Source organism: Vulpes vulpes, chromosome 7 (assembly GCF_048418805.1).
Source record: "Vulpes vulpes isolate BD-2025 chromosome 7, VulVul3, whole genome shotgun sequence".
NCBI classification, from domain to species: Eukaryota; Metazoa; Chordata; class Mammalia; order Carnivora; family Canidae; genus Vulpes; species Vulpes vulpes.
Window position 1 is genome coordinate 9374087 of NC_132786.1, and position 22934 is coordinate 9397020.

The 22934-nt window shown below is 43.3% G+C and overlaps 1 protein-coding gene across 3 annotated transcripts in view; it reads right to left on the reverse strand.

Annotated features, from left to right (window-relative positions):
* TBXAS1 (thromboxane A synthase 1) overlaps positions 1-22934 on the reverse strand; it is a 162707-nt gene that overhangs the window by 132903 nt on the left and 6870 nt on the right. For 2 of the 3 annotated variants that reach the window (XM_025982179.2, XM_072762894.1), the window contains exon 1: positions 20754-21020. In XM_025982179.2, coding sequence (XP_025837964.2) covers positions 20754-20842 — 89 coding nt within the window. In that variant the 5' untranslated portion in view covers positions 20843-21020. Of the gene's footprint in view, positions 1-20753; positions 21021-22934 lie in introns of those variants that run through there. The other variant, XM_025982180.2, reaches the window with a different exon arrangement.

The window sequence follows — 22934 nt, forward strand, 5'->3', positions numbered from 1 at the left end:
TCTTGCATGACATGGAACATTTCTAGTTACACCAATTTGTTTTACCCTTCCAGGCTTTTACCCATGCTCTTCTCCAGGGCCAGGACTAAGGTGATACAAGTGAGGGAACTAGGGTGCAAGATTTAAGGAGGCACTCATTCTCAGGGATGTGCAAGTGCCAACCTTGCTCTTGCACGACCCTGAGAGTGAGTGCCTCCTTAAATCTTGTGTCCCAGGTGCCTGCTTAACTCCGGTTGGTTGGTCCCGGCACACTCTTCCCTGTCTGGTGTGTCTGCCCTCTTTCCCCACCTGGAAAGTCCTGGTCATTCTTCAGGTTTCTGCTACAGGGCTATCTCCCCCAGGAGCCCACCCAGACTGTCCTAGACACATAGAGATGTTCTCTTTGACCACCAGCTCCCTAATGCAGACGGATTGCAAATGAAGAGCAGGAAAGCTCAGTGTATTGTTTGTAGGAATATAATCCTGTCTAAGTTCATTATTTACTGTACCTGGTTCTGTTTCCATCATGTGGGTTTAGTCATCTGTAGTTAATCCTTTTGTTTTTATGAAGTCCTTAAAGAACCCTTTAGATGTTGTTGTGAGAGAGAGACATCTGCCTTGGGTGAACCCTTACAGACAATTAAATTAGAGCCCAGAGAGGACAGAGGGGGCTACTCCTGTCTCTGTGTCCTGCATAATAATATCGAACTATTACAGAATCTTTCCCACAAGCCAGGAGCTGTTCTAAGTGTTTCACACATGTTAACTCATTTATTCCTCTCCACACTCCGTGCTAGTGGTGCTATTATGATCATCTTCATTTTACGGATGTGAAAACTGAGGCTCAGAGAGATTAAGTAACTCACCCAAGGTCACACAGCTCGTAAATAGCTGAGTTGTCTGGTTCTGGAGTCTGTGCTCTTAGCTAGCAGCCTCTACTGTCTTTCATTTTATGTTTGCAGAGCAGTAAATTGCCTACAACCCAACCCATCTACTAAACAGGAGATGCGGAGAGGCCTGCCCTGCTCACTTCTGTGGGTTAAGGACTCTGAGACCCCTGTGAAAAGGCAGATGCCATTCATGGGACTCTGTTATCCCCTGGGATCAAATCAATTGATCAGATTAGTCACTGAGTCAGCAGGGCCACGAGGCTTGAAATAAGGACAGGTAAGTTCAAAGTGAAGCCTGGCCTGTGCAGAGTAGAAGAGCTGTTCTTTGGCCAGACGAATTTCAATCTCTAAGTAGCCAAGGTCGGTAGGCTGGGGCATTGGGAACTGGTGCACAGAATGATTCTGTTCTTTTGTATCTTGCCTGGTAGGCATTCAAAAAATATTTGCCAATTGGATGTGAGGTTATGTCTTCATAAACCCAGACAATATTCCCATCTTTCTATTGAACTATGACCTGCCCAGTAGCCTGGAACAGGCTAGGGAAACCCAATTCTGTCTCCCAGCTTAGCAGATGGCTTAAAATGCTTAGGCAATCGAAATAACAAAAGGATATTGTGAGTGTTTCAAAAATATTAATAATCCCACTGCATCTTGTTTGTTACTATAATCCCCAAATCTTTGCACTGACCTAACTCTTAGCAAGTTGACCCTGTGGCCTTTGTTCATCTCCTAGCTACAGTGATCCACTGCAGGTCTAACTGGAAATTGTATGAAAAAGGTCAGAAGGCAATAGCTCCAGTCTAAGATCACCGAGAGTCTCGATGTCCTTTGCTCATTAGTGGGGTTGGTTCTGGCTCTTATTCTTCTGGGCTCTGGTTCAGATGTGCAGACCTATAGAACCAGCCTGACCTTCCCCATGGTCGACCCATCTGGGTTTGGTCTCTTGCCTGCCTCCTGCACCTTATAATCCCTTATACAATTACTGTCTCCTGCTCTAGTCTTGGCTCATCTTTTGTACTGGTCATTTATTGCCGTGTAACAAATTACTCCAAAAGCTAGTGGTTTAAAACAACCAATATTTATTATCTCACACAGTCTCTGTATAACAGTCAAGAATCTGGGCTCAGGTTACCTGAGTGGTGTTGGCTCGGGGTCTTCCATTAGGTTATAGTCAAGCTGTCCTCTGAGGCAGCACTGATTGAGGGTTGCCTGGGCCTGGAGAATCTGCTTCCACGCTCACTTACGTAGTTGTTGGAAGGCTTCACCATGTGAGTCTCTGTAGGGCTGTTTAATGGGGCATCTGGCTTCCTTCTAAACAAGCAGTCCAAGGGAAGGAGGGAAGGCCCTAAATGGCAGCCTCAGTCTTTTAAAACCTAAACTTAGAAGATCTCGTTACCTCTGCTGTATTTTTTTGGTCATTTGACTGACTGATACAGCGGGGGAGGGTGCTGTGCAAGGCTGTGAAAATTGGGGGACAGGGATCATTAGGGGCTGTCTTGGGAGCTGGCTGCCACATTGCCCATGCCCCAGTGTGGGCAAATTTAATTAAAATACATCCTTCTTCCAAAGTTTCACCCTGGGTTTTTCAGGCTGGTTACTGAGCCTTGTAAGGTCTGTATGCTGTTCCTCCCTATGATGAGGTATTGAAACAAGATTTGGTTATTCTAAGAAGAATGGATAAAGAAGATGTGGCGTATGTATACAATGGAATATTACTCAGCTATCAGAAAGAACAAATACCTACCATTTGCTTTGACGTGGATGGAACTGGAGGGTATTAGGCTGAGTGAAATAAGTCAATCAATCACTTGCCATCAGGGAAATACAAACCAAAACCACAATGAGATACCACCTCACACCAGTGAGAATGGGGAAAATTAACAAGGCAGGAAACAACAAATGTTGGAGAGGATGCGGAGAAAAGGGAACCCTCTTACACTGTTGGTGGGAATGTGAACTGGTGCAGCCACTCTGGAAAACTGTGTGGAGGTTCCTCAAAGAGTTAAAAATAGACCTGCCCTACGACCCAGCAATTGCACTGTTGGGGATTTACCCCAAAGATTCAGATGCAATGAAACGTCGGGACACCTGCACCCCAATGTTTCTATCAGCAATGGCCGCAATAGCCAAACTGTGGAAGGAGCCTCGGTGTCCATCGAAAGATGAATGGATAAAGAAGATGTGGTCTATGTACACAATGGAATATTACTCAGCAATTAGAAACGACAAATACCCACCATTTGCTTCAATGTGGATGGAACTGGAGGGTATTATGCTGAGTGAAATAAGTCAATCGGAGAAGGACAAACAGTGTATGTTCTCATTCATTTGGGGAATATGAATAATAGTGAAAGGGAATATAAAGGAAGGGAAAAGAAATGTTGGGAAATATCAGGAAGGGAGACAGAACATAAAGACTCCTAACTCGGGGAAACGAACTAGGGGTGGTGGAAGGGGAGGAGGGCGGGTGTTGGAGGGGAATGGGTGACGGGCACTGAAGTGGACACTTGACGGGATGAGCACTGGGTGTTTTACTGTATGTTGGTAAATTGAACACCAATAAAAATTAATTAAAAAAAATGAAACTATAAGACCAAAGTCACAAAAAAAAAAAAAAAAAAAGAAATAAGTCAATCAGAGAAAGACAATCATCACATGGTTTCATTCATATGGGGGAATATAAGAAATAGTGAAAGGGACTATCAGAAAAAGCAGGAAAACTGAGTGGGGAAAAATGAGAGAGGAAGACAAACCATAAGAGCCTCCTGACATTGGGAAATGAAGGGTTGCAGAAGGAGAGGTGGGTGGGGGGATGGGGTAACTGGTGACAGGCACTAAAGAGGGCACTTGATGGGAGGAGCACTGGGTGTTATACTATTTGTTGGCAAATTGAATTTAAACTTAAAAAAAAAAAGGATTTGGTCATTCTATTCTTCATTCTATAAAGATGTAGTGAGTGCCTCCTTTGTGCCAGACCCTCTGCCAGGTACTCACCTCACCAAGACAACACACAGGACCTTCTTGGCTTTTGCCAAAGAGTAAAATCAAGGAAATTTCCAACTAAGGAGGATGAAAATGGATGCAGAGCCATCAGAAATCACATGGCTCATGTCGGGAACATTTCCTAAGCAATTGCTATGGGTCAGGCCTTGTACCAAACTCTCGTAATCACTGTGTCCTTTCATCTCTACCCACATCCTCATTATGTCCATCACATAGATGGGGAAGCTGAGGCTTAGAAGATGGCCCCAGGGGTGCATCCCAGGCCTGGTCTGACCAATGGAAGGGCCTGACCCTCTGGCTGGGCCCCTGATGGATCTGCTTTGGTTCAGCAAGGTTGATGGAGAAAAGGAGATGATAAGAGTCTTCTAGGAACAAAAGAAAAGCACCACAACTGGGGTGGGGGGGGGGTTATAACCACAGAAATATATTCTCTGGCAGTTCTGAAGGCCAGAGTCTGATATCAACGTGTCAGCAGGGGCATGCTCTCTGAGGCTCTAGAAAAGGACCCCTTCTTGCTCTTCCTAGATTTGACAGTTGCTGGTGATCCTTGGAGTTGCTGGCTTGGAGCCACATCCCTCCAACTCTACCTGCCCTGTCCCATGGCATCCTCCCTGAGTGTCTGTGCCCTCGTATCATCCTCACTCTACCTGTGTCTGCATCCAGTGTCCCTCCCTCTTCTTATAAGCATGTCACTCATGGATTAGGGCCCACTCGAATCTATTGTGACCTCATCTGAACTTACATTCATCTGCAAAGACCCTATTTCCAACCAAGGCCACATACTGAGATCCCCAGTGAGCATGAGTTTTGGGGGAACACCTACTAAACCCAGTGCATAGACCATTAGAGCTGTCAGCAGCTCTGAAATGAGCCTGAAGGGAGTAACTTATGTGTGCGTGTTGGTGGGGAGGGGTCTTCCTAGCCACTCTAGGGCAGAAAAGGGGAGAGAGAAAGAAATTGCTCTAATGAAAGAAGACACTAATTCAAAAATATTTTTTTGCCAGCTCATTCTGAATGTCATACTTTGTTTTTGCCTGCTGGGGTGTGGGGGATCTTTTTTTTTTTTTTTAAAGATTTATTTATTTATTTATTTATTTATTTATTTGAGAGCAAGAAACCAACAGAGAGTGTGCAAGTGAGGGGAGGGGCAGAGGAAGAGGGGAAGCAGACTCCCCGCTGAATAGAGAGCCCAAAGTAGGCTGGATCCTATGACTCTGAGATCATGACTTGAGCTGAAACCAACAGTCAGATGCTTAACTGACTGAGCCACCCAGGCGCCCTGGCTCTTTTGGTATTTATCATTACATTAACTCATCTATAGTTGGTTGTTTTACTCAGCACATACAGTTTATAAGGAAAAAGGAAATGAAATTTTGTGGCTGATTTTGGATTGCAAGAGCAGTCCCCTGTTCAAATTTGCCAGCAACTTCACCGAAGACAGTGTACACAAGTGTGTGGCAGAGAGGAGCATGGAAGGGAGTCAAAAGTCTCTTTTTGTCTTTGAAAACCCAAGTGAAATTCACCCCGTGTAACAGGCCTTCTGACTGGGATATGCCCTTTCTTCTTATAACCACTAGCCAGCACCAAGGAGTAGCTTCTTGAAGGGCAAGAGATAATCCTAAAACATTTTTTTTTTTAATAACACAGTAGGCCTTTGCACCCATGAGAATATTTAAAACAATTCTGGAGCTATTTATGTTTTCAGCCATAGCCATTTCTTGGCATAACAGCATCTATAAATTTACTGCCCAGCGTAGAACAGTAAATTTATCCTAAACAACACAGCTCACAATCTACAAGGATGTCCTCTGGTTGTAATATATTTCAGGATTGGATGGCCACACTAGGTTTTCCACACCCAGTCTTCTTCAGGTCTTCTGGGCTTCAGTGATGCCTCCTTTCCATCCTGCTTTTCCAGACTGGAGCTGGGTCCTCTATGGGTCAGCTACTCCCTTCTCCCACCTCCTTTCCTGAATCAATATTTGCTCTTCTCAGAGTATGCTCCAGTTCTGTCATCAGTCAGCCCCTGGCCTCTATTGCCTATTCAACTAGAAATTCCTGGGCACATCCCCAGGCTCAGTTCGGGTCAACCTGAGCCCTGACCCTGAGTATTCTTGGTACTAGTTCGCCATGACCCACCGTGACCTGCCATGTCGGTGTCTCAGCTGCCAAATTCCCCATCAATGTCCATTCTTTTTTCAGAGATTATTGTTTTCATTTACAGTAAAAATCCAAGCGTCTAATAGCTTTAAGGTTTTGTTTGTTTTTATTTTTGTTTCTTATTTTGTTTTGTCTTGTCACTTATGACGTCTTTCTGCTTTGCCAGAGATCAGAACCCAGATGTGAAATCTTGGAGCATGTGGTAGATTGAATCATTGCTTCCAATTCTTCATGCTCTTCTTGTATCAAAATTCTATATCGTCACCCTTTACTTGATGACTTTCAAGAACCTCCCATTATGGTGGGTGGAGTCTTCTTCCCCCACCCCATTAGTGTTAGGCTTGGGCATGCCACTTGCCTTACCAAAAGAAATATGGGCAGAAGTGACATTAAACCACTTCCGGGATGAGGCCTCAAGAGACATTATTTCCTTTGGCATCTTTGGCATTCCTGTGATCTTTCAGGAATAGAGCTTTTTCCCCAGCATGCTCTTCAGTCTGGGCCTAATTACAAACACATATGAAGCAGATCTGAACCCCACCCACAGCCTAGAACAGAGCTACCCCTACCAACCCACAGACTGTGAGAAAAAGAAATGATGTTGTTTGCCAATGAGTTTAGGGTGGTTTGTTACACAGCATTGCAGCAATAGCTAATACAGGTCAATTCACTTGACTTCTCTGCATATTCATTTCCCCATCTGTAAAATGAGGCCATTGGATTATAAACAAGGTACTCCACCTCTTTTTTTACCCCTATTCTACTGAGGTCCCTGGAATATACCCAATAACAACAGAGACTAAACATACTAGAGTCAACTATTACAAATCACTAAAGAAAGACAAGGATGGGGAAATGTTAATCCATTTATGAGTGGCCTTGGAAAGAGTCATTTCAGTGGAGCTGAAGGGCAAATGGGAGATGAGAATGTGAGCAAGTGTGGGATCCTCTTTCTGAAGCCTCTTAACTGGAAATAGAAAGATGGGTGGAACGGTTGCTGAGTGGAACACACAGTCAAAGAAGAGGTGGGTAGTTGATTAGTTGGTTGGCTGGCTGGTTTACTTGGATGTTTTAAGATGAGAGGGATTAGAATCTGCAAAGAAACAAAGTGCCATATTTAAGGGATAATGAAGATAAGGGCTTAGATAGGATTGTACAGGAAACAAAAGGTCTGGTCTATGAGAGAGAGTGGAGGAAGACTTACCAGGATCTATGTACTGATTTGATATGCATCATTTACACTTCCAGTTCTCACATTCATGGGCGAGGCATGTGTCAATCAATGAAACAAAGACCAAATGGCAAATAGAATTGTGCTGTTACTCTTCAAATCAGAGGACAAATGTAAATTTTGTCATAGGAGAGTTAAATTTTTCTAGAAAGTGAATTGGGTTTAAAGCTTGATTTATTTTGATTTTTTATTATTTTTTTAAAGATTTTATTTATTTATTCATAAAAGACACACAGAGAGAGGCAGAGACATAGGAAGAGGGAGGAGAAGCAGGCTCCATGCAGAGAGCCTGATGTGGGACTCGATCCCGGGACTCCGGGATCATGCCCTGAGCCAAAGGCAGATACTCAACCACTGAGCCACCCAGGCATCCCTAAAACTTGATTTATAAAGCACTTTTCAAGAAATAGATTTTCTTTTCTTTTTAAACACCTACAACTAAGAGATACACAATTGCCATAATAGACTAATAATAATATATATGGATGTAAGATTTATCAATCATAATGTACTCATACTCCCTTTTAAGGAGACAAGGGAAGGATGACTCTACTCTGTCTCCATTTTATCATTGGAAACTGAAGCTTGGAAAGGCCACTGACATCTCAGATCTTCTGCTTGAAAGAAAAGTCCATCTCTCCTCCATGGCCTGCTTTCCCAATCACCTCTAAACCTGCTGCATTCTGGCTCCTGTTCCCACCACCCCATCAGTGGCCATCTCCAACAGCACCTAAAACTTTTTAGCTGCCAAATCCAACAGGTTTTTGAAACTTCATCCTACTTATTCAAGGTCAAAAGCAGCCTGCTGATATAAGGCCAAGATCATTCAAAACAAGAACACTTGTTTAGAGTATAACTCTCCTCACTTTTCACTTCAGCGCATTCCTGAAGATCATGGGAGAATTCTGAGTGGTGTTAAAATTCATTAATACATTAATTAAAAATAAAATCATGAGCTATCTACCCAGGAGCTACATAATTATTGTTGACTAAAAGCCTGCAGTAATCAGATAATAAATAGCTATCACTTATTGAATGCTACTGGGCCTGGCAAGTCTACTCCATGTCTTAACTCATTGACTCTTCCAAACGTACTATGAGGTAAGCACAGTTACTATCCCTATTTTACAAATGGGGACACTGAGACACAGAGACCTTACAAACTTGCTTAAGTTTACGAGGCTGGCCAGGGTTTGAATCCAGGCAATCTGGTTCCAAAGCTCAAGCTCTGGGTCATTGCACAAATGCAGAAGGGCAGCCAAGAGTGAAGTGGTTTTTAGTGAGTTTTCAAAGACAGTGTTGAAGAACGAATGCACTGCCAAAGTGCTCAAAGGTCCTTTGCTTTCCTAAGAGGTTGCCACAGTCACCTTTGCGTTATGATTTTGTTTAGCAACTCTTCCCTTACAGAGATGAACTTCACCCACAGCCCAGGCTAGCTTAAATTAGAAAGACAGAATCTTTTGTTAAGATCCAGAGTTCAAGTCAACGACATTTTGTTATATAACAAATAAGAGTGGTAGCTGGTTGCAGTGGTAGGCAGCCAGAAATGAATGGAAATTCTCTGTGATAATATTCAGAGCAGCAAAGAACAACTAGCATGTATTGGGAGTCTATATATGCCAAGTCCGTGGTGCACCAAATTGTATATATTATCTCCCAGCTTGGTTTGACTCAACAGAAAATTGAGTGAATGTTTACCCAATAGAAATGTATTGAGTGGCCCGGGCATGATGCTAAGCCCTCGAGGAGGAAGGTGTGTAAGGCCCAGTCCTTTGAGGAGCTCACCTTTGAGGAGCTCACCTTAGATAAGTGGTAAGTGAGAGAAGGGACCAGGTGCAGTGGGCCAGGGGCACAGGGAATGCAGAAGCTCTCACCTGAACAAAGCAGGGGAGGGCACCCCAGTAGAAGGAAGGAAATGGGTGGTAAACAACATGGTGTCTGGAAGGAACTTTGGGCACCAGAAAGGAGAGTGTTGGGTGAGAGGCAAAAGGAGATGAATAGGCAGAGGGGGAAGGAGCCTGGTGGGGTGGTGAGGGTGGGGTGGAGTGGGGTGGGCACAGCAGGCTAGGGAGACTTCATTCCCTGAGTGGGAAGGGCACCATGGACAGGTTTTATGCAGGACAGGGTTTATGTGGTGAGCTCCTGTGGTGTTTATTCTGGCTGTAGAGTTACAGGACAAATTTGAGGGACACAGGCAGGAGACAGGGAAACCAGTTGGGAGGCTATTTCCTGCCAAGGGATATTCTCGAAATCCTGGATTACAGTAGAACAAGAGCAGAGATAGAGGAAAGAACAATTCAAGGACCCCTTAGGAAACAAGACTGGCAAGAATGTGGATTGGCTGACCGTTAAGGGTGAGCGAGAGCTGGCCTGGGTGGCCAGGTAGAAAGGTGCCATATGCCGAGAGGCAGGGACTGTCAGCCCTCTCTTATTAATGAGGAAACTAGCAAGGATGAAATGACTTTTTCTGGTGGAAAAAGTGTATCTGTCCTAAACTAGAAAGGCCTAGCTGATTTGCACGGTGCCATAGTTCTCCTGAGAACTTTCCAATTACCTTCCATTATCATCCCTTTTGTCATGAGATGATGTTCCCAATTTTGGTCACTCTCTGTTACAAATAGAATTCAAACACTTAAACATATAACTGACTATGCTTTACAATGTTTACAGCCTGGGGTTCCCAGCTGCCTATTGATTTGCCAAGACAGGAAGGGGATACATGAGATATTTCCAACATTTCAAAGGGTCTAATGTAAATCGCGCAGTTATTGACAATAAGATTGCGCAGGTTAATGAAAATGCCAAGTTTCTTTGCTTTGGAGCGGAAATATAACTTGGTACACTAATGCTGGTTATCTCATTGATCAGCTATTCTCATTGGCAGAGCTTCTATCATTGTCTTGGAATGATTAAAATGGGAAAATCAATCATTACTTAAATATGCATTGTTATTTAGACAATGGGACCTATGGGGAAATAATATAAACAGTGGATGTTGGTAAAGAGTTTAGATAGCATTGCTTTAAACTGGGGATTAGTGTTCAATAGGACTGTGAATGAGGAAGTGTTTGTCCTTTCATGCCTCTCTTCTGGGGGCTGGATGCCTCCTATCACCCCCTCACCACCGCAGGATTGTCAGGGTGCCCTGGTCAGACCCCAAGAGCTCTGTGATCCCCGATATGCCACCTCTAAATGGCCATGTCCTACATTCTGTCCCATTCTCTCCTTTTGCATCCAAGACCTGCTCTTCAATTTCGAATGTGACAATTGCTTTATCTATCTGAATTCATGAGAATGTTATCCACTGCACATCAATGAGGGAGAACCAGCGCGCAGCCTTGAAAACCTTCAGCATTCAATGAGTGTGTGAACAAAGAAGTCATTTATTTACTCTTTGCATGAGCCACGTGCAAGGCATTCTGCTAGGCATTGGGAACACGGGGCCACTAGTGTGCAAGCAAGTCAGAGGGAGATTGACCCAGCCATCCTCGGCACTCAAAGGCCCACACGTGCATCTCAGTGACCTGAGGCATCTCACATGGTCATCTCAGTGACCATCACTGATGTTTACTGAGTACCTACTGTGCCCAAGGCATTCACTGGCTTAAGGTTTAGCCCTGCCTTCAGGGGCTTAGAGCCAGGCTAGGAAGGTAGGACACATGCATCCACAATGAAATAACATGGTAGATACCAAGGTGACTTCTAGAGACCACGGGGCACTATGGAAGTTCCGGGTGGGCAGAGCTCCTCAGGGCTAGCCTGGTCAAGGTGACCTTCTAGATGAGTGGCCTTTGGCAAGGTTTGGAAGGATGGCCAGGATGTAAACAGAGAGAGGAGGACATCCAGACAGCAGGGACTGTGATGAGTGAGCAGGAGCAGGGAAGAGAATAGGCATATTGTGTGCCAGCAGGAGGGGAATGCCAGGGGAGAGTTTTAGGGCAACTTGCAGTTGAAATGTGGAGGCAGAGGCTGGTTTTGGTGCACGGTGCTGGCTCTCCCCGGGGTGTCTGTGTGTAGTGCTCAGAAAACAGGGGTTTGGCTGAAGCCACTATGTGTAGAGGTTGGCTTTGCTTTCAGGCCATCCAGGTGCCTTTGAGCAAAGAAAGAGCTGTCCCCTTCCTGGGACACGTTCAGGAATTGCTGTCTGCTGAGCTGAAACCTAAAGACACATTTTTGCAAGGACATATAGAAGTTGAGGATGACCCTGCAGTGTGGCCCAGCGCCAGACTCTGCCAGGAGATGGAAGACAAGGAGACCCAAGGGCGTGGGGGATCTCCCCACTTAGCCAACACTCCACCCTTACCCATCCTCAAAGAAGTTGTGCAATGTCACATATTTCCGGCAAACCAGGAACAAGGTGGCTCTTAATAATTGAAACACCGATGCACAGCAATATGAACAACTGTTCCCTGTCCCTTCTCTCTCCAGAGTTCCATCCCCATGTTCAGATACACGTTATATATACAAATCCCTGTAACGCTGCTCAGGTTCCCAAAGACAGGGCACTTATCCTCAGTGGCAAATGACAGCCCAGAAGATGGTTGTTATTATGGTATCCAGGGGTGGAGGGAAGGGTTCAGTCAGTAACTTTATTTCTGGAAGAGCCACTGTTCTCCCAGGGACAACAGCACCAAGCATATACTCAAGCATCACAGGGAGGCACCAACATAAATCCGATTATTTGCTTTGTTTATAGAACAAATGAGATTCTTCTTTCATCTCTTCCCAAAGAGTGGATGCTAGGAGAAGCCCAAACTCTCACAAGATAAGAGAAAGTATGACCACAAGTATTAAGATTATTGCTGTTAATTTCCTTAAAATCAAAAGCAAAGAACCAATGCATATGCCCCGTGAGTGTGGCTCCTTAACAGCATCCCCTGGCTTCCTGATACAAAAACCTCTTGAGTAAACAAGAAGCCTTATTGTTCTAGAATCACCTTTTATTTTGAGTTGAAACTAATATTGCCTGTCTAATCACCAATCTGCCAAAATTTGGACTGGTTAAAAAAAAAAATCGATCTATTCTTAAAACAGAGGACAATTGGTTGCCTTGAGGCTGTCAAAAGATTGCCTCTAGACACCAAGGACCATTCCTAAAGAAAAGTGCTAAGACTGCGTTTTCTGATAGTGGCATATCTGCTGCAAAGGTTTAGCCTATCAGGAAAATGCCTTTGAAGGTCATAAAATTCATTTGGCTGTATAAGTTCTGGTGTGTATGCTAAAATAATCAGTCACGTTACTTTATAGTCACGCCTCGTACTCTCGTTCTGGAAAATCAATAAAGTGAGGGGAAGGCTAGGAATATTGTGTATAACTATTTAAAAGAGAGAAAACAAAAAATAATATTCTGCGAAATGGTCCTCGAGGAAGCACAGACCTAGTTTTCCTAAGCAGGTTCAATTTTATCTCCAAGCTCATCGCTGAGTTATTAAACCAAAGTACGCATCATATCCTAAACAAAAAGTGCAAAAAATTAAAAAATGGAAATAGCATGCATCCCTCTGTAGATGCTCTAGGGCACTGGAAATTATCCATGGCCTTTAAAATGTATTTCTAAAATGTGTCCATTATTCACACCCTTAATGTTTTGTTCTACCAAATGTTACACACCCTGACATGGTGACTCTTCCTCACCTGGAATTTTCTCCCTCCTCTCCTCTGCCATCAATTCTTCCTTATATTTCCAGACCCAGCCTGAGACCCTTCTGCTTCCCAAAGCCACCTCTGATAGGCTGGCTACCCAGAAATTCTGAGGAGTGAGGGCTAGAAGGCAAGAAGAGAGTCCTGCACACAGCCTAATGAAGCCCCCCAAAAACTGCTTTGTGAGAATGTTTCCCAGCTCCCAGGACACTCTCTCCCCTCCATGGGAACTACTGCTGAGGATGAGTGAGGAAGAGGGAGCAGTTCCTAGTGGACCACTTGTGTTTTATCTGACTTGCTTCTCACCAGCAGTAGCTGGTTCGTACAGACCTGCCCATGCTTGGAGTCTAGATCCAGAAGGCATTCGGTGGTCATCTGTGCCAAATGCCCCACACCATGCAAGAAGTGCTTTGGTGGCACTCCTGGTGGGTGTCGAGGGCTACTCCCCACCTCCCAGGGCAGCGTTCCTGCCACTGCCAGACAGCTGTGGTTGTTTGTTTACTTTGATGCTGAACTGGAGCCGGCCCGTGCATTGGCCCTCCTTTGCCCTCTAGACTCCATATCATCTATGGCCTGAAGTAAACATCATCAACCCTAGAGCCTCAAAGCTTGCAAACGGATCATTCTGAGGTTTTATTCCTCTGGTCAGCAGCCGCTCCGTTTCCACCAGGCTGTGCGGCTGCCTGACCACCACCAACACACCCTTGTCAAGGAACAGTCTCAGCTAGTTGAGATCGCCCTTGTTGCTATGGCCATACTCAGCGTTTCTTAATCCAATACATTCAGGGGAAACTGGGTCAAATGAAGTTAAAGAGATTTCTTTACTGCAGAACTTTTCAGCCCCTTGGTATGCTATGAATCTCCAAGAAGTCTTACCTTATATTTAATTTCCCAAACATTTTTATGAACAGAACTTGGGAAATGGTAGCCAAACTGATCTTCAAATACCCTCATTCTGCAGCTAGATACCTCTCCCTCTCCCTCTCCCTCTGATTATACCAGGGAACACTGATGTGGCTTCCTTGCTCGGACAAACTCAAGAGTTCTCAGCTGGGCTCTGTATTCCAGCCCAGGGGTGTTTTGTTTGGTTTTGCTACCTTATTGAAGTATGATTGACAAATGAAAATTGTATATATTTAAGGTATACAATTTGATGTTTGATATAAGTATACCTTGTATAATGATTACCGCAATTAAGCTAACATTTCCATCACCTCACATAGTTACCATCTGCGTGCGTGTGGTGAGAACACTTAAGATGACCTTCTTGGCAAATTTCACATATTCTACATTATTATTATAGTTACTAATGCTGTGCATTAGATCTCTAAAACGTATTCATCTTATAACTGAAAGTTTGTACCCTTTGACCAACATCTCTTCATTTCTCCCATGTTCTAGTCCCTGGCAACCACCATTCTACTCACTGTATCCACGAGTTGACTTTTTAGATTGTGCATATATGTGAGATCATGCCATTTTTGTCTTTCTGTGTCTGGCTTATTTCATGTAGCATAATGTCCTCCAAGTTTCTCCACATTGTCACCAATGGCAGATTTCCTTCTTTTTTAAAGCTGAATAATATAGTATTGTCCACATAGACCACAATATAACCATTCATGGGTCAATAACATTTGTTTCCATCTTTTGGCTATTGTGAATTATGCTGAACAAACATGGGAGTGGAGATATCCCTTCAAGATGCTGATTTCATTTCCTTTGGATACTCATGAGTAGGAGCTGGGTCGTGTGGTAGTTCTATTTTTAATTTTTTGAGGAACCTCCTACTGTTTTCACAGTGGCTACACCAAAGTATGTTTCCACCAATAGTGCACGAGCGTCCCCTTTTCTCCACATCCTCACCAGCCCTTGTTATCTCTTGTCTTCTTGATGATCGTCATTCTAACAAGTGCGAAGTGATTACTCTCGGCTTGGATTTGTATTTCCATGATAATTAGTAATGTTAGTCACTTTTTCCTATACCTGTTAACCATTAGTATGTCTTCCTTGAAAAATGTCTGTTGAGTTCCTTTGCCCATTTTTTGAGTGGGTTATTTTGTTCTGTTTTGTTACTATTGCTACTATATATTTTGGATATTAACCCCATCTCAGATATATGATTTGCAAATATTTTCACCCATTCTGTAGGTTGTCTTTTCACTTTGTTGACTGTTTTCCTTGTTGTGCAAAAACTTTCTAGGATGATGTACTCTTACTTGTTTATTTTTGCTTTTGTTGCTTGTGCTTTTAGTATCATATCAAAAAAAAAAAAAACACCTCATTGCCAAGACAAATTATCAAAAAGCTATCCCCTATGTTTTCTTTTAGGAATTTTACAGTGTCAGGTCTACATTTAAGTCTTTAAGCTATTTTGAGCTTTTTTTTTTTTTTTTTTTTTTTTTTTTTTTTTTTTTTTTGCATATAGTGAAAGTAAGGGTTCAGTTTCATTCTTTTGCATGTTACTCTCCAATTTTCCCAAAATCATTTATTGAAGAGACTATCCTTTTTCCACTGTGTGTTTTTGGCTCCTTTATCAAAACTTAATTGACCGTATATGCATGAGTTTATTTCTGAATGTCTTAGTCTATTCCATTGGTCTATGTGGCTCTTTTTATGCCAGAACCATACCATTTTGACTTCTATAACTTTGTAATATAGTTGGAAATCCAGAAGTATGATGCTTCTAGCTTTGCTCTTCTTTTTCAACGTTGCTTTTATGGCTCCATAAAATTTTTAGGATTTTTTTTTCCTATTTCTGTGGAAAATGGTGTTGAAATTTTGATAGAGATTGCATTGAATTTCTAGATTACTTTGGGTTGTATGGACATTCTAACAATATCTATCTAACTGATTCATGAACACAGGATATCTTTTTCAGTTGTGTCTTTTTCAGTTTCTTTCATCAGTGTCATAATTTTCAGTGTACCCATCTTTTACCTGCGTGGTTAAATTTATTCCTAAGTATTTTATTCTTTTTGATGCTATTGTAACTGGGATTGTTTTCTTTATTTCTTCTTGCACAGTTTGTTGTTAGTATAAAGCAATGCAACAGATTTTTGTATGTTTGATTTTGTATGTTTGATCCTGCAACTTAACAGAATTCATGTGTTAGTTCTAACAGCTTTTGATGGAGTCTCTAGCATTTTCTATACTTAAGATCATGTTATCTATGAACAGAGACAGTTTTACTTCTTCTTTCCAGTTTGGGGTCCTATTATTTCTTTTTCTTGCCTAATTGCTCTGTCTGGGACTTCCAACTTTCTGTTGAATAGCAGTGGTGATAATGGGCATCCTTGTTTTATTCTGATCCTAGAGGGAAGGCTTTCATCTTTTCACTGCCAAGTATAAGGTTAGCTGTGGGCTTGTCCTATACAATCTTTATCATATTGAAGTATATTCCTTTTACAGGAATTCATTGAGAATTTCTATCAGGAAAGGAAGTTGACTTTTGTCAAATACTTTTTCTGCATGTATTGGGATGATTATATGTTTTATTTGCTTCATTCTGCTAGTGTAGTATGTCATGTTGAGTGATTTGTGGATATTAAGCCTTCCTTGCCTCCCAAGGAGCAATGGTTTCTTTTAAATATGGTCTAGGACTCAATATCTAGATTACTAGATATGGTCTGGGCTTAGTATTAGAATCTAGTCTTAAGTCTTCATAATCACCCATAACATTTTACCTTAACCTGGTCTTAGAATGAGACTTGATCAGAATCCTAAAGCCTCCTGATTCCTACTCTAACAACCACTCAATTCATACCTCTGAGTCTCGGGCTCCTGAGCTTTAAATGCAGCCTGGCATTAAAAGCCCTTGCATCTTTCCAAGACAGCACTTCTCAGCTGCTAGTGTAGTCATATATTTATCTGCTTTGACTATTTAGCTACTTAATGAAACTGCTACAGTTTACCTTTCACACTGCCTCATTAGTCAAGAAGCTCTCCCATTACTACAGATTCCCCTTCTACTCTCCTCTGTTGGTAGAAATAATGAAATTATAGTCCTGAAATCTCCACACCCAAAACATCCAACTGGTTTCCTCTTCACTACTAGAGAAGAGCCATTTCCTCCTCTTTTAAATAAAATTTCTTTCTTTCTTTATTTTTATTTTGTAGTCTTTGCTCAGTAATTCATACTCATTAAAGAAATGTGACAGATCTAGAAAAACTAAAAAAGAAATAAATATCATCCATAACCCCACCAAGGAAGAAGAAACCACTGTTAATATTTGGGCCACTTCCTTATACTCTTTTAAAGAATAAAGGAATCTTAATCAATGGGAATCCAATTGCCAAGTATTAGATGTGCTTGAAATACGCTAGGAGTTAAGGTTACCTCTAGCCATATTCAGTTGACACAACTTCTTTCTTGTACATCAAATCTCTTCCAGAAGTAAGACTTTCAAACAATTTTACACAAAAAAAAGAGCTTTTAAAATGTCTTGTCAGGTGTGTTAATCACCTTTGTATGTGCTTCATGTACTTCTAGCTAATATATTCTATATGCCTGCTCCATCTCAGCCCCAGTGGAACAGCCCTGATCTGATATGCCCCTTCATACTACTCAGTCACCTGTCAATTTAAATAAGCATTGTTGAAATTTGTGTCAAATGCACTTTGAGGAAGACTATTGAAATATGTTTTGCCTATTTTATAATGATCTCTTTTTACATGAAATGGACTCTTTTGTCTTCTTCTTTCCAAATTCACATACACACTTCATAATTAAGAAGTCTTTATTAAGTACACAGCATGGTCTCTCTTCTACAAGGTGGGTAGGGATACAAAAACAGTCCACCTGCAACAGCTTAAAAAGGGGTTACCAGGTTGGTATGAACTGAAAATACAACAGGTTTTCAGGAAAATGGGTGAATCCTGTGGGCAAAACTGTTAAGATCTGTACTGATCTGTGAAGGCTAAGAGAAAAACCAGCAAGAAAAATACCAGCAGAAATCAGAGGCTGGAACTAGCCTTCAGCTAACATTTATTATGCACCAATGTTACCTGCTGGGCTTTGGGGTTTGGGGAGCAGGGAAGTGGAGGGTGATGAGAGATATGATAAAAGCAGCACTTGGTAGGGGCTTGGAAGTGCCCTGGACAAACAGAAGAGGCTTCCCTGAGATGTCCCTGAACTTAGCACTGAAGGAAAGAGAAGAGGAAGGGAATTCCAAGCATGGAGACTTGCAAGGGCAAAGGAAGGACGCATATAGCAACATGATGGCTCTCTGAACAGGATATGGGGGAGGGATGGGGGAGAGGAGGCCCCTGGAAGGGCATGAGCTAAACCCTAAGGCCTGGGTGCTAGGCTGATGAATGTGTACTTCTTAACTCTACCCCCATTGAACCAAATGCTAGAAGAACATCTGTGCCATGAATAGAAATTTCTGGAATTGCAAAGAGATGTGAGACCTCACCCCTCCCTTGCAAGAACTCACAGGCTGGTTGAGGAGGCAAGAAGTAATCCTCATAGTTTTATTCTCTCAGAGTTAAGGCTCCCTGTGACAATCTTACCTGGCCCAATGGCAAAGATGACTCTCAAAGGAAAGACAAAGGAGTCTGAACAGTCATGACATGCCGCCCTCCACGGTTTCTTCTTAGGAGTGAGCTGGCTGTGGGGATCTGTCCACCCCCAGCTTTCTCTGAGCACCCCTCTCTCTCCCACAAGTGTCTCTCAAGAGAATGGAGCAGGAGGGAGGCCCCACCACATTCAAGCGGGAGTCCGTTGCTCAGAGGCTACCTAGAGCCTTGCCTGGGAAGAGGAGGGTTGAGAGCCTGAAGATGGTTACCTTGAGCTGGATCAAGGGATAGACCCCAGGATCCAGAGCCACGGCCAGAGCCACCTTCTTCTGTCACCTGCTCTCTTTCAGCATTCTTCTCTCCAGACACCATGCTTACCCCAGAACCTCCATGTATCCCCCTGTCTTGGACATCTGATCCCAACCTCCTGTTTCCTGACCTTGTACCAGAGAGCCTCCGCTCCATGCCTGGCATACATGAACAGATCAACAAATGTTTCTGAGATAACAAATGGAAGTCAGCTTTCACTTCCTATTTACCACCTCTGCTTCGTGCCTTTATCTAATCTCTGTGTCTTTGACCCAGGTTATTAATATGGCCCCGGGAGTAGATTACAAATGCACAGCTGCCTGGCTGAATGGTACAGTGTCATTGTCCGTGACTCCCTGATCTACACTGATTATAAACATCCAGTTACAGCAGCTTATCAGTCAGGACACATGCCCCCTTCCATGACCAGAGCAACATTAACGTATGCAATTCATTCATTCGTTCATCAAACATTTATCGAGGCCATGGTGTAAGTCAGGCATTGAGCTGGGAGCTGAGAACAGAGAAGTGGAAGAAAAAAAACCCACAACAAAAACAGAAATGTGTAGAAAAGTGTCTAATATGAGCATTAATGCTGTGAGACCACCTGGAAGATCCAGGTGGGACACGCTTTGAGAACCACAGTCAGAGCATAGCTCTTGATGGGAAAATACATTCATAATCGTATTAAGGAGAAATTTAAAATATACCTGAAGCACTAACAACTTCCTTTCCTCTGCAGTTAGCTGACAGAGATGGTGGTTAATGATGCTGGCTGACACCTACTAAGCACCTACTATGTGTCTGCACTGTGGTGTGTGCAGCCCTGAGCATGGGAGCACTTTGAGATGGGTGAATGCGGCGAGGCAGGGAATGAGAACTGCTCCTTGCTCCTGGATTTGCATGTGGCTGGTTTCAAGGCAAGATAAGCTATACTGAGAAAAGTTCAAAAGATAATTAAACCAGTTAAAAAAGCAAAAACAGCACTGGGACTGAAGCTGGGTTTCAGAGCCAATTTCCAAGAAGTCATTTCATCATCCTAGAACATCAAACGTGAATTCCATTTTCAGCTATGCAAATTCCAAAAGAATAATACCTCACATTTGCATAATGCTTGATGCTTTTCAAAGTGCTTTCCCAGTTATTAATCTAGGGGAGGCTTTATTACCACCGGAAACATAAATTGAAATTCTGTTCAAACTTGAGTTCCCCATTAATTTTTCCACTTTCCCCTCAAAAACCAGAGCCACCTAAATCCAGGTGCTTTGGATGGAGTGGGTAGCTGTAGTAAGTTTAACCCGCCAGGTGAATATGCATTAATGGAGCATATTGCGGGCCCGTCCATCTACAGACGCAGGCCTTCGACAGGGCCAGACTCCAAGAAGCCTCCTGTGAATTAACCAGAAACAGGGAACTGCCCTCAGTTCAAATCTGAGAGTTTTTCAGGGAGTGCAGTGTGGGCACTATACACACTCCATTCATCAGAAACCATTCCCTTCTATCAAATATCAGAAAACTAGGAAATTAGTTCCACCACTTTGTCCTTCCACCTACAGAAAACCCTGTCAGTGGCCTCCTGCAAAGTGGCCCACGATGCCAGACAGCTCCTATGTCCTTTTTGTTTTTAATGTCATATGAACCGAGAGGCCGAAGCCGCAGTATATCTGCCACAGGGAGAGGATCTCAGAAAAGTGAAGTGAGAAGAAATGACATGTACGAGAAAATACTTCTCCCCAAATCTCTCCAATGTGTTTCTTTTTCCATCTCTTTCAAACTTAATTATGTGTAGCGTTCTCCGTCACTGAATCACCAGCCTTTCCTGACACCTCGATCTCATTGCATTTTAGCAAAAGATTAACCTGGCTGTTTGCTTTTAATTCTGAAGCTGTGTTAATACTCAACTCCCTCTAGATTAGAAAAGAAGAAAAACACACTCCCACATACCCCGCCCTGGCTCCAGCGAGGCTCCAGGGCTGCTGTTGCTGACAGTGTCACAGTCATGGGAACCTGCTGGCTGCACTTACCATTTCAGGAGGGCCAAGAGGACCACAGAGAGGGCCACTGTCACCATGGGGCCATTCACTTCCAGTTTGAGAAAACTCAAGACTTCCATTGTTCCTCAGAGTCCCTAGAAGACTGGTCCTCCAGAGGAAAGAGGGAGCCTGGTCCTCCTGCTGTTACAGGGACCACAATCTGCAGAGAGAAGAAGGACTAGGCAACCAAGACCGCATCATATCAAGTGGGTCCCCAAAATGTACTCTCCGTCAGAGCGTCTCCTTATAAAGAGGAAGGAAGAGGAGGGAAAAAACACAGGGTTTCAGTGTAAGGCAATGAATCAGCAACTTTATTTTCTTGAGGACCGCCCTGTCAATAAACATTTATGTTAACTTCCCTGGGAATTAGCAGCAGAACTGGTCCCATGTTTGCCGAGAGACGTGAAATGGTTACAACCATAGATTCCCTTGAGTTGTCTATGAAGAAAGACTCCCCTTCAAAAACTTAATTCATAATTCACTGAAGACACGGGATCCAGAGACCCTGAATATCCCAGAAAAATTTGGGGTCAGATATCAGCCTGATGGAAAATGCTGATGGAACTGAGGACATCCATCCCACAAAGTTTATTGGTTCCTAGGACCCAGGGGGTCTTTGGTGACTGGCCAATGGAATAGACCAAAGATCTTGCCCTGTGTCAGCACTCTCATCATGAGTTGCAGGATTTCTCACATGTCTAAAAGCATGTCCATAGGCTCATGCACGTGTCCTTTGTTCTAGCTCTGAGCTTATCTGACTGAAGTAGACTGAATCATTTTTTCGCTTATTAGTCAGTGTACTACACTTTCAGTAATGGGGAGGGTGTCTCGGAGAGAGAGTCATTCGGTCACCATGATATTCATCCATTCATCAATATGTATGGGGGACCAGGCTCTGGGCTAAGTGTACAGTGTTTGAAAAACAGAAGTAGTACCAGACTCCGGGAAAATTTCTCTCGGGAGAGATAGACAACAAACAGGGAGACAAATAAATAAGTAATTGCAAGTTGAGAGCCGTGCTGTGAAGGTCATGAACACAGGGTATGAGTAGGAAGAGCTGGGGGGACCCCGCTAAGAGAGTGTTGCAGGGGAAATCTCTGGAAAGGAAAAGCTTGAAGCTGCGATTCTCAGCTGGAGAGGAGTCCACTAGGGAAAGGGCCATGGGCAAAGCCTTCTGGGCAAAAATGGGTGACACAGATAAAGGGTCTAAGGTGGGAAGGAATTCCTGTGTGTGGGAACTGGAAAGAGGGCAGTCCTGCTGGAGCAGATGGGCCAGCTCGGGGAGACATCGCTTCCCTAAGAGATGGAGACTGTCAACAGAGGCTAGACAGCACAAAGCCACAGTGAGAAGCGTGGGCTCCATTTTATGTGCCACTTAGGGTTTTAACATACTTGTATTTATGTTTGGTGAAAGCATTCTGGCTGCACGTGGAGAACTTGTGGGAAGGAGCAAGAGGAAGAGCGGGGAGGCCACTTAGAAGACTCTTCATGCATCCTAAGATGAGCCTGCAGACAGAGCAGGAGTGGACGTAGAAAGAAGTAGAGGAATTTGAAATATATTCAGGAGTAGACCGCAGAATGTCCTGACGGATTGGATGTGCGAGGAAGGGGGAGGAGGAAACAAGTCTGACTCCTGGGCTCCTGACTTGAGCTGTGGGTGTATACATAGAGGTGACACTGAGGTGGGGAAGATGGAGTATTGGTGGGAAAAATCAAGAGTTTGGCTTGGGTCCTGTTTAGTCTGAGATGCCTGGGGGCCATCTGAGTGGAGCTGTGAAGTCAGAGAGGAATCTTCGCTGAAAACATAAATAATAATGATTGATAACAAAAATGCCATTTATGGAGCACTAACTATGGGCCAGTTCTTATTCTAAGAGCATTCACTCATATGTGTTAATTCGTTCAATCCTCTTAAACAGCACGATGAAGCCAAGCTTTCTATTAACCCCCTTTTAGAAAAGAAACTAAGACATGGGACACATGACTCCAAAGTCCATTCTCCTAATCAAAAGATTATATTCCAATATGGAAGGCATCAATATACAGAGGAACAGATGAGCCACAGCCACAAATATGATACAAACCACACAATACTTCCCTTTTCTCTGGCCATTTGCCCTGCCTCCCTGTTTTGCATTCCTACTGAGGTGCCCCCAACAGCTGCACCCCAAG